Raw genomic sequence first — 12,256 nt, 5'->3', positions numbered from 1 at the left:
TTGGGCACATTTAAAATAAAGTTTGTTTACACTTTGACAGCAATAGACTGACATGCAAGGTGACATGTCAATGAAGTTTTCAGTTAGGCCTCAGCCTCGAACTTAGCGGGCAGCGGGGCGGCGGCGGCGGCGGCGCGGGAGCGGCAGGATCTTATGCGTAAAATCAAATAGACCGGTTCTCGAAAACAGCGGCGCGGCAGCGGCGCCGGAGCGGGCAACGAGCGGGCAGCGGCGAGGGAGCGGGCAACGAGCGGGCAGCGCACTCCTTCTTTTGCCCACAAGCGTAAGGAATAAATTTGAATCGAAATAAAATTGTCGCCGTTGTTCAGACATTTCGTTCGCGAATAAAAACAAATATCTCGACAACACAACCCCGAACACAACACTTCGCCGCTAAAGCGCCGCGCGAGCTGCCCGCTGGTTTCGAGAACGGGTCTGCGCTGCCCGCCCCGCTCCCGCGCCGCCGCCGCCGCCGCCCCGCTGCCCGCTAAGTTCGAGGCTGAGGCCTAACTGTTGCCATTAAAAGAAATTAGTACCATTAGTTTTCCGCAACATGGCGAGGGTTTTTATGTTCCTGGTCAGGCTATAACTTGATCGAACTAACTGCGCACCTCTGGTATGTGACTCTCTTTCCCACTTACCTTCCCGCGCTCATCCCGTGCGTAACAATGTGTTGCTCTTGCACAGGTTTTTTTTTTATATTTGTTCGTTTCAGCCGAATGACGTCCACTGCTGGACAAAGGCCTCCTCCAAGGTTTTCCACAATGAACGGTCCTGAGCTGCCCGCATGCAGGCTCTTCCCGCGACCTTTACCAGATCGTCGGTCCACCTAGTAGGAGGCCTGCCCACGCTACGTCTTCCAGCCAGTGGTCGCCACTCGAGAACTTTTCTGCCCTAACGGCCATCGCCTCTACGAGCTATGTGCCCCGCCCACTGCCACTTAATTTTAGCAATGCTGCGAGCCATGTCATTCACTTTGGTTCTCCTGCGGATTTCCTCATTTCCATCGCCCTTTGGGAGACCTTTTTTTTTGATATTATCAATCAATTTTATATTTATTTTTATTAGCTGAACCATCCTTAGAATCATTCAAACAGAATTGCTAAAATAAATGTTTATAATCATACAGGCATTAGTCAGGGAAGTTCAAACAGCAAAATAGCACAATAATGGTAAAAGAATGGGCCTATATTGGCTTTTCATTTAGAACTTTTTGTTAAGTTGGTGCTTGTAGGGCAGTTCATAAAAATAAAACACAAATTAACTGGGTACTTGTATATTAGTTTCATTATAAAATAGCTAATCAACGCTACAAGCAATAAATAACAAATTCAACAACACTATTCGCTTGACTTTCTCATTATTTACAACAACATGAGGATTCTTCAGCAAATCGTCCGACTCTCATCACAACTACGCCACAGTGTTGCGACTGAAATAACGCACACGAAAAAACACTTTTCCGTTGCGAGTTTTTTGCAATGAAAGCCAGGCATTACAAGGTAGAAAATTGACAACAGTTATACCAAAACCAAGGATGACAACTTCAAAAATATTTAAAAAATCATTTGAAAACATAATTCTGGCACATAATTTTATTGTCAGCTGATACAATAATAAACCTGGAAATAAGTAGACTGTCTTTATTCATAAAAAGGGACACCTAAATATATGGTTATTGATTTACAACTTTTTACACGTCGAAAATATAGATTTTCAATGTTATTAAATGCCTATCACTATTCAGGCAGTGTAAAGCGGATTTTAGAGTAAAACGGACACCTCATTCTATTAAATTCACACCAAAAGGAATGTATGGGGATCTGTTAAAACCAAATTCATCAAATAAAACAAAAAAATGCCGGGTCAATTGATATTTGAAAGGTATAACAATTGGCAAACCAAGATTTGCCATGTCACAAATAAAAAGAGACAAAATGTCACTTAAATTGATCTTTGTCTATGATTTAATGTCAATGGTTTGACTGATAACTTTGAAAAAACTAAACCATTCATCTTGAGCGGACATTAATTTGTTATAATTGACCAAATAAACAACAAGCAACATGGGTTATTAGTAATTATAAATAACAGAATACAACTTAATTAGAATTTTTGTTTGTTTCCACTATTTCTAATTTAATTCACACAGAATATTGCAATATAACATACACACAAAACAAACCAAAATTAAATTATTTGATAATGATCCTATGTCCAGCTATTTATTTAATTTAAAACTACATTGTAATTATTATAATATTGTCTTTGAAATTTTACACAAATCGATTGAAACCACATGCAAAAATAAGACAAAGGGAAGCATTTTAAACCTGTCAAAAATCATTTTTAATATCTGAATACTATCTAAACTATTTAAATTGTACAGATTTTACCAAAAAGTATTGTAAGAAATAACTACAATTTACTAATCTATCTCAAATTATGTTTGAGGACATAATCGGTAAAGTGCGATTTAATTTTTCATCACTGGCAACAATTTTGAATGTTTAAACTGGCAAAACTGCAATTCGCTTTTTAAATGCAACAAATTTGTCTATGAATCACCCACGAGCATCTGACTAGAAAAGCATTGAGTATAAAAGGGCGATACATTTTGCCAAATTATACTAATCCGTAGATCATTGAACGTAATGAACATGCTTTTTAGGAGCATATCAAATAGCATGCTTATAAAAGCATGCATCACCTAAAGGGATAAACTTAAGCTGTGAAGAATAAAATAAAATGGTAATAAATTAGCACTTAACTTAAGTATCCAGCCAAGTTAATATTGCATTTAACTAAATATAACTATTAGATTCAAGTAACTTAATATGGATTATAAATAAAATAAATTATACTTTCAAACGTTTCGCGATCCGTAGTGTTGTTGGTGAAGACATTTAAAATTACAAATGCCGCCACAGAGTTGCAACTGCAGACAAATGCAATCAAACGCACAACAACTTTTATGCCACATGTGAGGCGGCCCAAGAATCAAGCTTGTCAAGGAACTGGTTTAAATATTGAGATTGAATCAATCATAGACTTGAATTCAAGCAATCAAGCTTCATCACTTCACGACACGAATCAAAGTGCAGAAAAGAACGTTCGTCTTGAATTGAGGCGTCTAGTTTCAAATCCCGCTAAAACGATTTTGANTTATTATAGTAATAGTTTGCAAACAAATACACGAGAAGGAAGTAGTATTTAGTTGAGTGGTTGACACTATTATCCAACTAATATTATAAATGCGAAAGTTTGGATGTCTGGATGTTTGTTGCTCTTTCACGCAAAAACTACTGAACGGATTTTGATGTAACTTTACAGTATTATTGTTTATAACCCAGAATAACATATAGGCTATAATTTATGACGATCTGTGACAAACTGAATTTCACGCGGGTGAAGCCGCGGGCAAAAGCTAGTTATCCAATCCCAACTAATATTATAAATGCGAAAGTAACTCTGTCTGTCTGTCTGTCTGTCTGTCTGTCTGTCTGTCTGTCTGTCTGTCTGTCTGTCTGTCTGTCTGTCTGTCTGTTACGCTTTCCCGCTTAAACCTCGCAACCGATTTTGATGAAATTTGGCATAGAGATAGTTTGAGTCCCGGGAAAGAACATAGGATAGTTTTTATTCCGGTTTTTGAAACAGGGACGCGCGCGATAAAGTTTTTCTGTGACTGGCAAAATTCCACGCGGGCGTAGCCGCGGGCGGAAAGCTAGTAATTCATAAAACCTCTCTAAAACAATTCGATATTCCTAATAATTGAGTTGGCTTTCAATTTTAATTGAAATTCAAATAAATAACTTACTTACCTCCCCGAATCAACTGGTAATTTAAAAAATGAAAATTCTGTATTTAATGATGAGTTTAAGCAACCAAATACCGAACAATTATAATACGACTTTTTCTGTTCACTCATTTTCGTCAATTTCGCAAAACAAAATAATATCACAGGCGGTTGACCGGCGCGTGACTCGAGAACCACAGCGAACGTGTGGCGAACGTCTGTCGCGCTCGCGCCACGTCGCGCTCGTATTCGTCCAAGACGACAGTCTTGCTAGAGCGGTGTCTATGTGTGCGTGGCTCGAGCGCGTTTAGTATGGAGTTTGTCTTCTGTTATATTTTGTGGTTAAAGTCTAAAATCATGGTTGTAATTCAAATTCAGCTCATTTATTGCAATACTCAACGGACAAATTCAATTATTCTGGTGTTAGTTACAGTACAGTAGTTACTCTCAATGGTTACCGTTTGACTTTATCTATACTGTTATATCAGGATATTACTACTAATGACTGTATCAAAAGTTTTCTCAAAAGCGTGTTTCGCCTCAGACCGCCTAAATATGACACTACTTTGTATTAAATCATCATTTCCCTGAAAAAAAATTACAGTTAAGTGTATACCTCTTTTAATTCTGGTTTCTGCACAGATAATGAATACTCCGAGTTTATCTAATAATATTACTAACTAGCTTTCCGCCCGCGGCTTCGCCCGCGTGGAATTTTGTCTGTCACAGAAAAACTTTATCGCGCGCGTCCCTGTTTCAAAAACCGGGATAAAAACTATCCTATGTTCTTTCCCGGGACTCAAACTATCTCTATGCCAAATTTCATCAAAATCGGTTGCGAGGTTTAAGCGGGAAAGCGTAACAGACAGACAGACAGACAGTTACTTTCGCATTTATAATATTAAGTTGGGATTTTATACGATTATTGGTTAGTTTTAAATAGTTATTGCAACAATTTTAGTATTTGTATTGTATTTTAGGAGAACCCAAAAACCCATTATTAAATTAAAATACTTTATTTGATTACTTCCTAGGCATTTTGAAGACATTAGAATGATTTTAGAATGTATTTTGTATTAAATCCAATTATTTCATATTCATTATTTAATTTAATTATTTTATATTTTTATTGTATACATTTTATTTCGGCGGTAGTTTGTAAACGTATTCACATCGGTTTTTTCGGCGGTAGTTTGTAAACGTATTCACATCGGCTCCCCAGTTATAAGCGATTTTAAAATAGTTAACAGTATATTTTTAATATCTATTTCATCAAAAATTATTCATCACACGTCACCTGATAACATACACTGGAGTGAAAGCTGTTCAATGTGTGTTTAGTAAAATACGTGCACATACCTGCCGGTGACTATCTCTAACGTTCACTTCACTAAAAACTCAAATAACACTCTATCATGGACAACCTTGGTAGCATCGTGGAAACACAACAAGCACTGGAGCAGTCACTCATGAAGAGGATGACTGAATTCGAAGCACATCTCCGAGCCACAAAGGTGTCATCCCCGGCGCAATCAGAGAATCTGAAGACACTTTCTCGCGAGTTCTACACGTTCCGAGATCACACAATGGGAGTTGTAGACCTGCTAAGACGGCAAATCCAGGAGGTCAGCAGGGCCGTGGACAGCATCGAGGCGAGGCACCGGCGCAAGTTCATCCTAATCACTGGTGTACCAGATCTTGACAGTGAAAACCTGATGTCATCCACTCTTTCGGTACTGAGGGATAACCTCGAACTCCCAGACATCACTTCGGCCTCCATTACTACATGCCACAGGCTCGGGAGATCCCAGGAAGGACGTAGCAGGCCAGTTATTGTGGGGTTCGCGAGCCAAGAAACCCGATCACTCATCTGGAGAAGAAAGACAATGCTGAAAGGTACCCCATTTGTCATCTCTGAGTTTTTGACGCGGACAAGGCAGACTCTGTTCCTGAATGCGCGAAGGCACTTTGGTATGAGGCGGGTGTGGTCTATGGACGGCAGCGTTTTCATCAAGCTTCCGAATGGCGTCCGCGAACGAGTCTCCAATAGCGAGGAGCTAGACAAGCTCATGGAGCGCCACAGTCCAGTCGTCCCAGTTCCCCAGGAGCCCGTGCGGAAGCGCGCAGCCGAGCCGGCAGCGCGCGTCGCCGCTGCTGACGCTCCCATCCCGAAACCAGGAGCGTCCAAATCGCAGCGTACATGCAGATCAAAGTGATCTCCTCATAGTGCTATTGCCATACATCTACGTTGCTTTTGTTTGTCGCCGTCCATTTACTATTTTAGTTGCAGGTACCAGTAACTAATCAGCTTCACTGTCTTTAACATAGCTCACAATCTTTTACCCTCAATAAGTCACTACTCTCTTTATTTTCTAATTTAAGGTGTTTGTATTTAAAATTGTAATGTTTTGTTGTCGGTGTTTTGACAGTTAAGTGACAGCTGTTAGATGTCGCGTCAAATAGGAGGCAAAGGCGTCAATAAATATTCACTTTTAGTTATTTTTTGTGTAACGATGTAACGGTTTTTTCATTTAACGTTATTATTTTATTCAAACCGTTATTATGTGTTTCTTCTGTTTTTTATTGGTTTTGTAAACAGTCAACCGGCGGGTAATGCACTACTATTAACCGTAATCGGTACAGCTTTATGTAGTAGTCCACTCGCGTATTTTTATTTTAGTTGTATTTTTTTTTATATATTTATTATTTTTACTAGCTGTGNCACACAATGGGAGTTGTAGACCTGCTAAGACGGCAAATCCAGGAGGTCAGCAGGGCCGTGGACAGCATCGAGGCGAGGCACCGGCGCAAGTTCATCCTAATCACTGGTGTGCCAGATCTTGACAGTGAAAACCTGATGTCATCCACTCTTTCGGTACTGAGGGATAACCTCGAACTCCCAGACATCACTTCGGCCTCCATTACTACATGCCACAGGCTCGGGAGATCCCAGGAAGGACGTAGCAGGCCAGTTATTGTGGGGTTTGCGAGCCAAGAAACCCGATCACTCGTCTGGAGAAGAAAGACAATGCTGAAAGGTACCCCATTTGTCATCTCTGAGTTTTTGACGCGGACAAGGCAGACTCTGTTCCTGAATGCGCGAAGGCACTTTGGTATGAGGCGGGTGTGGTCTATGGACGGCAGCGTTTTCATCAAGCTTCCGAATGGCGTCCGCGAACGAGTCTCCAATAGCGAGGAGCTAGACAAGCTCATGGAGCGCCACAGTCCAGTTGTCCCAGTTCCCCAGGAGCCCGTGCGGAAGCGCGCGGCCGAGCCGGCAGCGCGCGTCGCCGCTGCTGACGCTCCCATCCCGAAACCAGGAGCGTCCAAATCGCAGCGTACATGCAGATCAAAGTGATTTCCTCATAGTGCTATTGCCATACATCTACGTTGCTTTTGTTTGTCGCCGTCCATTTATTATTTTAGTTGCAGGTACAAGTAACTAATCAGCTTCACTGTCTTTAACATAGCTCACAATCTTTTACCCTCAATAAGTCACTACTTTTTTTATTTTCTAATTTAAGGTGTTTGTATTTAAAATTGGACCCATTTATGCAAACAAGAACCAACCCACAGCAGGGTGGTTTCGAGAAAATGCGACTTTTGTAAAAAGAGTGCGCAAAATGCCTACATAATATATAAATGAATGATTACTTGTTAATCTTATGTGGGATACTGCAGCCTATCTAGGAATATCAGATTTATAAATTTTGTAAAGTTAAAGTTAAAGTAAATCGTTAAAAACCGGTTGGTTCTTTCTTGCAAAAACATTTTTTGTTGCTTAGTTCCTTCTTGCAAAATGGATGTAAGATTTCATTGTTGTGATATANGTTAGGTTCGTTTCAGAACCTAACCGCGCGCGAGCGCGTGCGCAGCACGCGCGAGTTTCCCTGAAAATTAGCATGGTAGTTTTCCCCCCGCGCCCCGCCGCCCCGCGCACGCGCATGGAGCGATTATCGTTTGTCTGTGGGCCTCGACTCCAATGCATTATTAGTATCTGAAGTCGTTTATAGTATTTGTTAAATGAAACAAAATGGGTTTAATCTACTGATAATAAAATCAATACAATTTTATAAAATTAATCAAGAAAAATTGTACATACAGTCTATATGAGAAAGATTTAAAACTACACTACCTTTAGTTGCTGTTGTCTGTATTATGTAAACACTGATATGGAAATCATATGTATTTTTTTTGTCATAAAAACATAATATGTGAAATGAGAGCCAAGTTCCATTTTATAACATGCCTTGGTTGTTGACTTTAACGACAAACGAAGTGAGATCAGTGATTTTTTTCCCTAAATAAACGAAAATTTATAAGGATTTATGTGAGTAAAACGAACGGTTACTTAATAATAATGTTTATTTTAGTCATTATCTTACTTTACACAACATCACAAGTCGGGCGAACGTTGCACAGAACTGCGATGTTCTTTGTGCGGTACATTCATATTCATTTAACTACTTCGCCTTAAAAACCCCAATTTTGTTAAATATAAAACGCGCTCCACATCAATTTCATATTCGAATATCCTAAATTGACCATGTAATGTTTAATAATAATCAGTATTTGTGTTATGGTCAACTACTACGTATTATCTTTGTAGACGTAGACGCATTAAAACAGTAATGACTACTTGGTATGAAATCAATTAACAGAATACAAAGTTTTAAATATGAGTAAAGAAACTTTTTACACGTAATCTCTTTAGAGGGTAATATCCATGACTCGCGAGACTCATTGCACAATAGGAGTAAACACTTCGACATGCGACACGACAAATATGTACAAGTCGCTAACAAGTATCATTATGGTGAATGAAAAATGAACAATCGACAATCGTATGTCTACTTCAACCGCCATTATACTTATCGGAAGAATCTCGAAGAGACGAAAACAAAGCCGGGATATCGTTTACATTGACTCACATACATACACGCAAATATTATTGCCAAATCCGATGATTCGCTACTCTATTGATACGTTTATTTTTGAGCTTACAATGTCATAAAACTTATCCAGTTTGGATACATTGCGTTTTAAGGTGGACGCGACGTAACTAAGTTGCATGGAATTAAGTAAATAGAAAAAATAGTCTCCTTTCAGCGGTAATTACCATAAGTCGGAGGGGAAGGAAGCAATAAACGAATCACTGTCGGCGTCAACGGTCCTATTTATACTATAGAATGCAAATAATGGATCACGCGAAGCGATCGGTTAAACCGTCACGTTACAAAACCGTAATCTCGGCCAACGACAATAATGAAAGTTTTCAGTCAAAGTCCCTATCTACTCGTATGTGGCCGTGAATCGCAGAAGCCTACAGCGCCATCTTGCGGCCCTCGATGGAGATCTCGACGGCGCGGCGCGAGCCGCTCTTCATGCGCTTCTGGTCGATGAACTTCTTCATCTGCTTCTCGTACCGCGTCATCTTCTTCTTGCTTGTCTGGAAACGAACGGCGAGAGTCAAAAGTGCGCTCAAACTATGATAACATACCGTGCATTTAAAAGGAGAAAGCATGCATGTTTAAAGTTCGGTTAAAAAAGAAATTACAGTAGCTCCAAGTAATCTATTTAGACCTAAATGACGGCATAGTGAAATGTAGATCGGAAAATGAGCTCAACACGGAACGCAACAAACATAATAAAAAAAATATTAAAAAAATCGGTAAGACGACAGAACTAATGCAGCAGCTGCAGCGAACTTAGGTTGGGTTGCACCATCTTATTTTGACTGTAACCAAACATCAAAAATCTGTCAAACTCCATACAAAAATCACCGGTTATCGTTATAGTTACGGTCAAAGTTTGGTGGTGCAACTCAGCCTTAGTTTTCATTCTTTGTAAAATGGAGCAAGAATTATTGACTATGGGAGGAGGCAATAAAATATAAAGCAGTGACGTAGTAGGCGTACCCGCGACATGTCGACCTCGCTGGTGGACTTGGGCCGCACGACGTAGTCCTTGTTGGACGGCAGCGGCACGCGCGCGCGCGCCACCCAGCCCGGCTCGCCCGGCCGCACCGACCTGCCAGACACAAAGTGTTCAATGAGGGCTATCGTTTTAGCGCTCACCAGTTAGCGCCGCTGTAGAGTAAGGTCCTGTCACTTGCTAGTCGCGAAGACAGTGGCACCAACTGGTGGGCGCGAAAGTGATAGGAGGACTATCGCATTTGCACTCATCAAGATGGCGCCACTGTAGAGTAAGGTCCTGTCAATCGCCGGGGGTGCCAACTTTTAAGTATAAAAACGATAGCCCTCATTCAAATATACTCAACATCAAATAAACCGCACCTTCCGCGACGCGAACTTTAACGATTTTCTTCTGACACAATCATGGTACTCCAACAAAATTGGTGTTATTGGAAAGCCCAATAAATATCCTTAACTAAAATTTAACTTATTATTTTAACATTTAATTTCTTAATAAATGATTAACATATACCATAAATGTGACTTGAAAAAATACCTCACTTTGGACCCACCTATGGGATCAACTAGACCAATTTTTATGGTTATAAAACCAAATAATGATTTCACGTGTCCTCTTTAACAGATGGATAGCAATTAAACCCAACTTAACAGTTTTATAGCCATAAAAGTTGGCTCTAGCGTAACTACCCATTTTTTGAAGAAGTGACTCTGGATCCTTCTAAAGACACATTTTTGGGGTAAAAACCTTTCCTTTAATGAAATGAAGGTTAGAACTAGGCTTTTAAATGGTACCAATATTGATGGGAAGTGGGGATGCATATGTTTGAAAATGCTTGTCGCGGGAGGTGCGATTTATTTGACGTCGTGTGTAGTTTATTCAGTACATACATAGATAGGCCCTTTGTAAGGCACTTATACACGTCTCAAATATAGCTTGCCCTACCACCACTTCGGGACAACATATGGGCTGGTGCTGAGAAGTGGCGAAAGAAACTCAGTCGTCGTTATTATTTCAACGTAAAGTCTCGATCACACGTACCGAGCGAACGGGCGAGACAGTGCTCTCGGCGGAGTACTCGGTGTGTATGAACATTACGCCGAGTGCTCGAGTATGTGACTCGCTCACCCAAACTGTCTCGACCGAGTAAACATTTTACTGTCTCGCCCGTTTACTCGGTACGTGTGATCAAGGCTTTATTCTGCGTTGACGTCGTGACGTTCTACAGTGGCGCCATCCTAGTGAGTTTAAATGCGATAGTCCTCCTACCGCTTGAACGCTCACCAGTTTGTGCCACTGTCACGTGCAAGCGACGGGACCTCACTCTACAACGGTGACAATTGGTGAACGCTAGATCGAATCCAGATCCAGATCAGAAAATGTGATAGGTATGGCAAGTGTAAAGTGTTCTCTGAGAGCCATCAGGCAGAAAATAAATTAGTTTTAAAAGTTTTTTATGACACCCCATTCCAATGACGTCAGTTGTGCGACTATTACCAATGCAACATTACCGGTCGGAGTCAGGATCCATGGTGCGCGCTCGCTTGGACGGCGGCGGGTCTGAGCGGCGCCGCGCGCCCGCCATGGCCTGGTCGCGCGCCTGACGCTCCTCGCGCGTCATGGCTGCAACACAATAACAATAAGAATAACTTAAAAAAAAAACCGACTTCAAATGCGTGAACACAAAAAAAAACTAAATATTAAAAAAAAGTTCTACCCTGGGGGGTGAAATATTTTCTTCAAATTCGCATGAAACCACCCTTTTGAAAATACCTATTCAACAAAAAATAATCGTTCAAATTGATTTATAACCGGCGGAGATATTGCGTATAAAAAAGTTCATCCCCAATTTTCCACCCTTGGGGGTTGTTTTTCCTATTATTAAATTTAAATGGGACCACCCTTGAGGTGCCGCCGAAAAAAGATTTGTTCAAATCGGTTCATAATTGGCGGAGTTATCGCGTAACAAACATAGAAAAAAAAACATACGGGTCGAATTGAGAACCTCCTCCTTTTTTGAAGTCGGTTGAAAACTTTATTTGACACGAAAACAAAGAAACAGAACAAAGGGACTTAAAACTATATATGCATATTTTGTGCCAAAAAGGCGCCCGCTCAGCATTAATAGAGCCACGCGTGCCACGACGCTGGTTTTCAGCGGGTGCCTCTCCAACCAACATTTTAAATTAAAAAAAAAAGAAAACATTATACAAGACATTGACAAGAGGGCGCCGCTATCTCACCGCACCAATTTTGCCATGTTGAGAAAATACACTCGATTCCGCATTATAATTATTACATTAAGAGACAGAAAAAAAAATAGGAATACAACACTGGAGTCGACTCATGACGCCAGCCCCTAGACAAAATGCACTTTTATAAATGAATCGAAAATCGAAGCTATCAAAAATACATCGCGCGTTACGGAACATACTTCGAGACTACACTTCACGAACCTGTGGACAACGCACTCGCAGAAATCGCTTAGNTCTTACTTAAACTCTCTTCCTATTTCTTCTCCAAGTT

At 40.5% G+C, this 12,256-nt stretch overlaps 2 protein-coding genes across 2 annotated transcripts; one reads left to right on the top strand and one right to left on the bottom strand.

Annotated features, from left to right (window-relative positions):
• Positions 1-4,955: 4,955 nt before the first annotated feature.
• Positions 4,956-7,616, top strand: LOC114363867 (uncharacterized). The gene is made up of 2 exons (XM_028319728.1): positions 4,956-5,412; positions 6,555-7,616. The coding sequence occupies exons 1-2, from the start codon at positions 5,212-5,214 to the stop codon at positions 7,152-7,154; spliced, it is 801 nt and encodes a 266-aa protein (XP_028175529.1). The 5' UTR covers positions 4,956-5,211; the 3' UTR covers positions 7,155-7,616.
• A 527-nt stretch (positions 7,617-8,143) lies between these two features.
• Positions 8,144-11,363, bottom strand: LOC114363866 (protein IWS1 homolog). Its single transcript, XM_028319727.1, has 3 exons — positions 11,242-11,363; positions 9,715-9,826; positions 8,144-9,245 (listed from the first exon to the last, which is right to left on the bottom strand). Exons 1-3 carry the CDS (start codon positions 11,349-11,351, stop codon positions 9,120-9,122), a joined length of 348 nt encoding a protein of 115 aa, XP_028175528.1. The 5' UTR covers positions 11,352-11,363; the 3' UTR covers positions 8,144-9,119.
• Between the last annotated feature and the right edge of the window lie 893 nt (positions 11,364-12,256).

Source organism: Ostrinia furnacalis, unplaced genomic scaffold, assembly GCF_004193835.3.
Source record: "Ostrinia furnacalis isolate ACB-3 unplaced genomic scaffold, ASM419383v2 OfSCF7316, whole genome shotgun sequence".
Lineage (NCBI taxonomy): Eukaryota > Metazoa > Arthropoda > Insecta > Lepidoptera > Crambidae > Ostrinia > Ostrinia furnacalis.
This window is presented reverse-complemented; position numbering and strand designations above follow the sequence as displayed.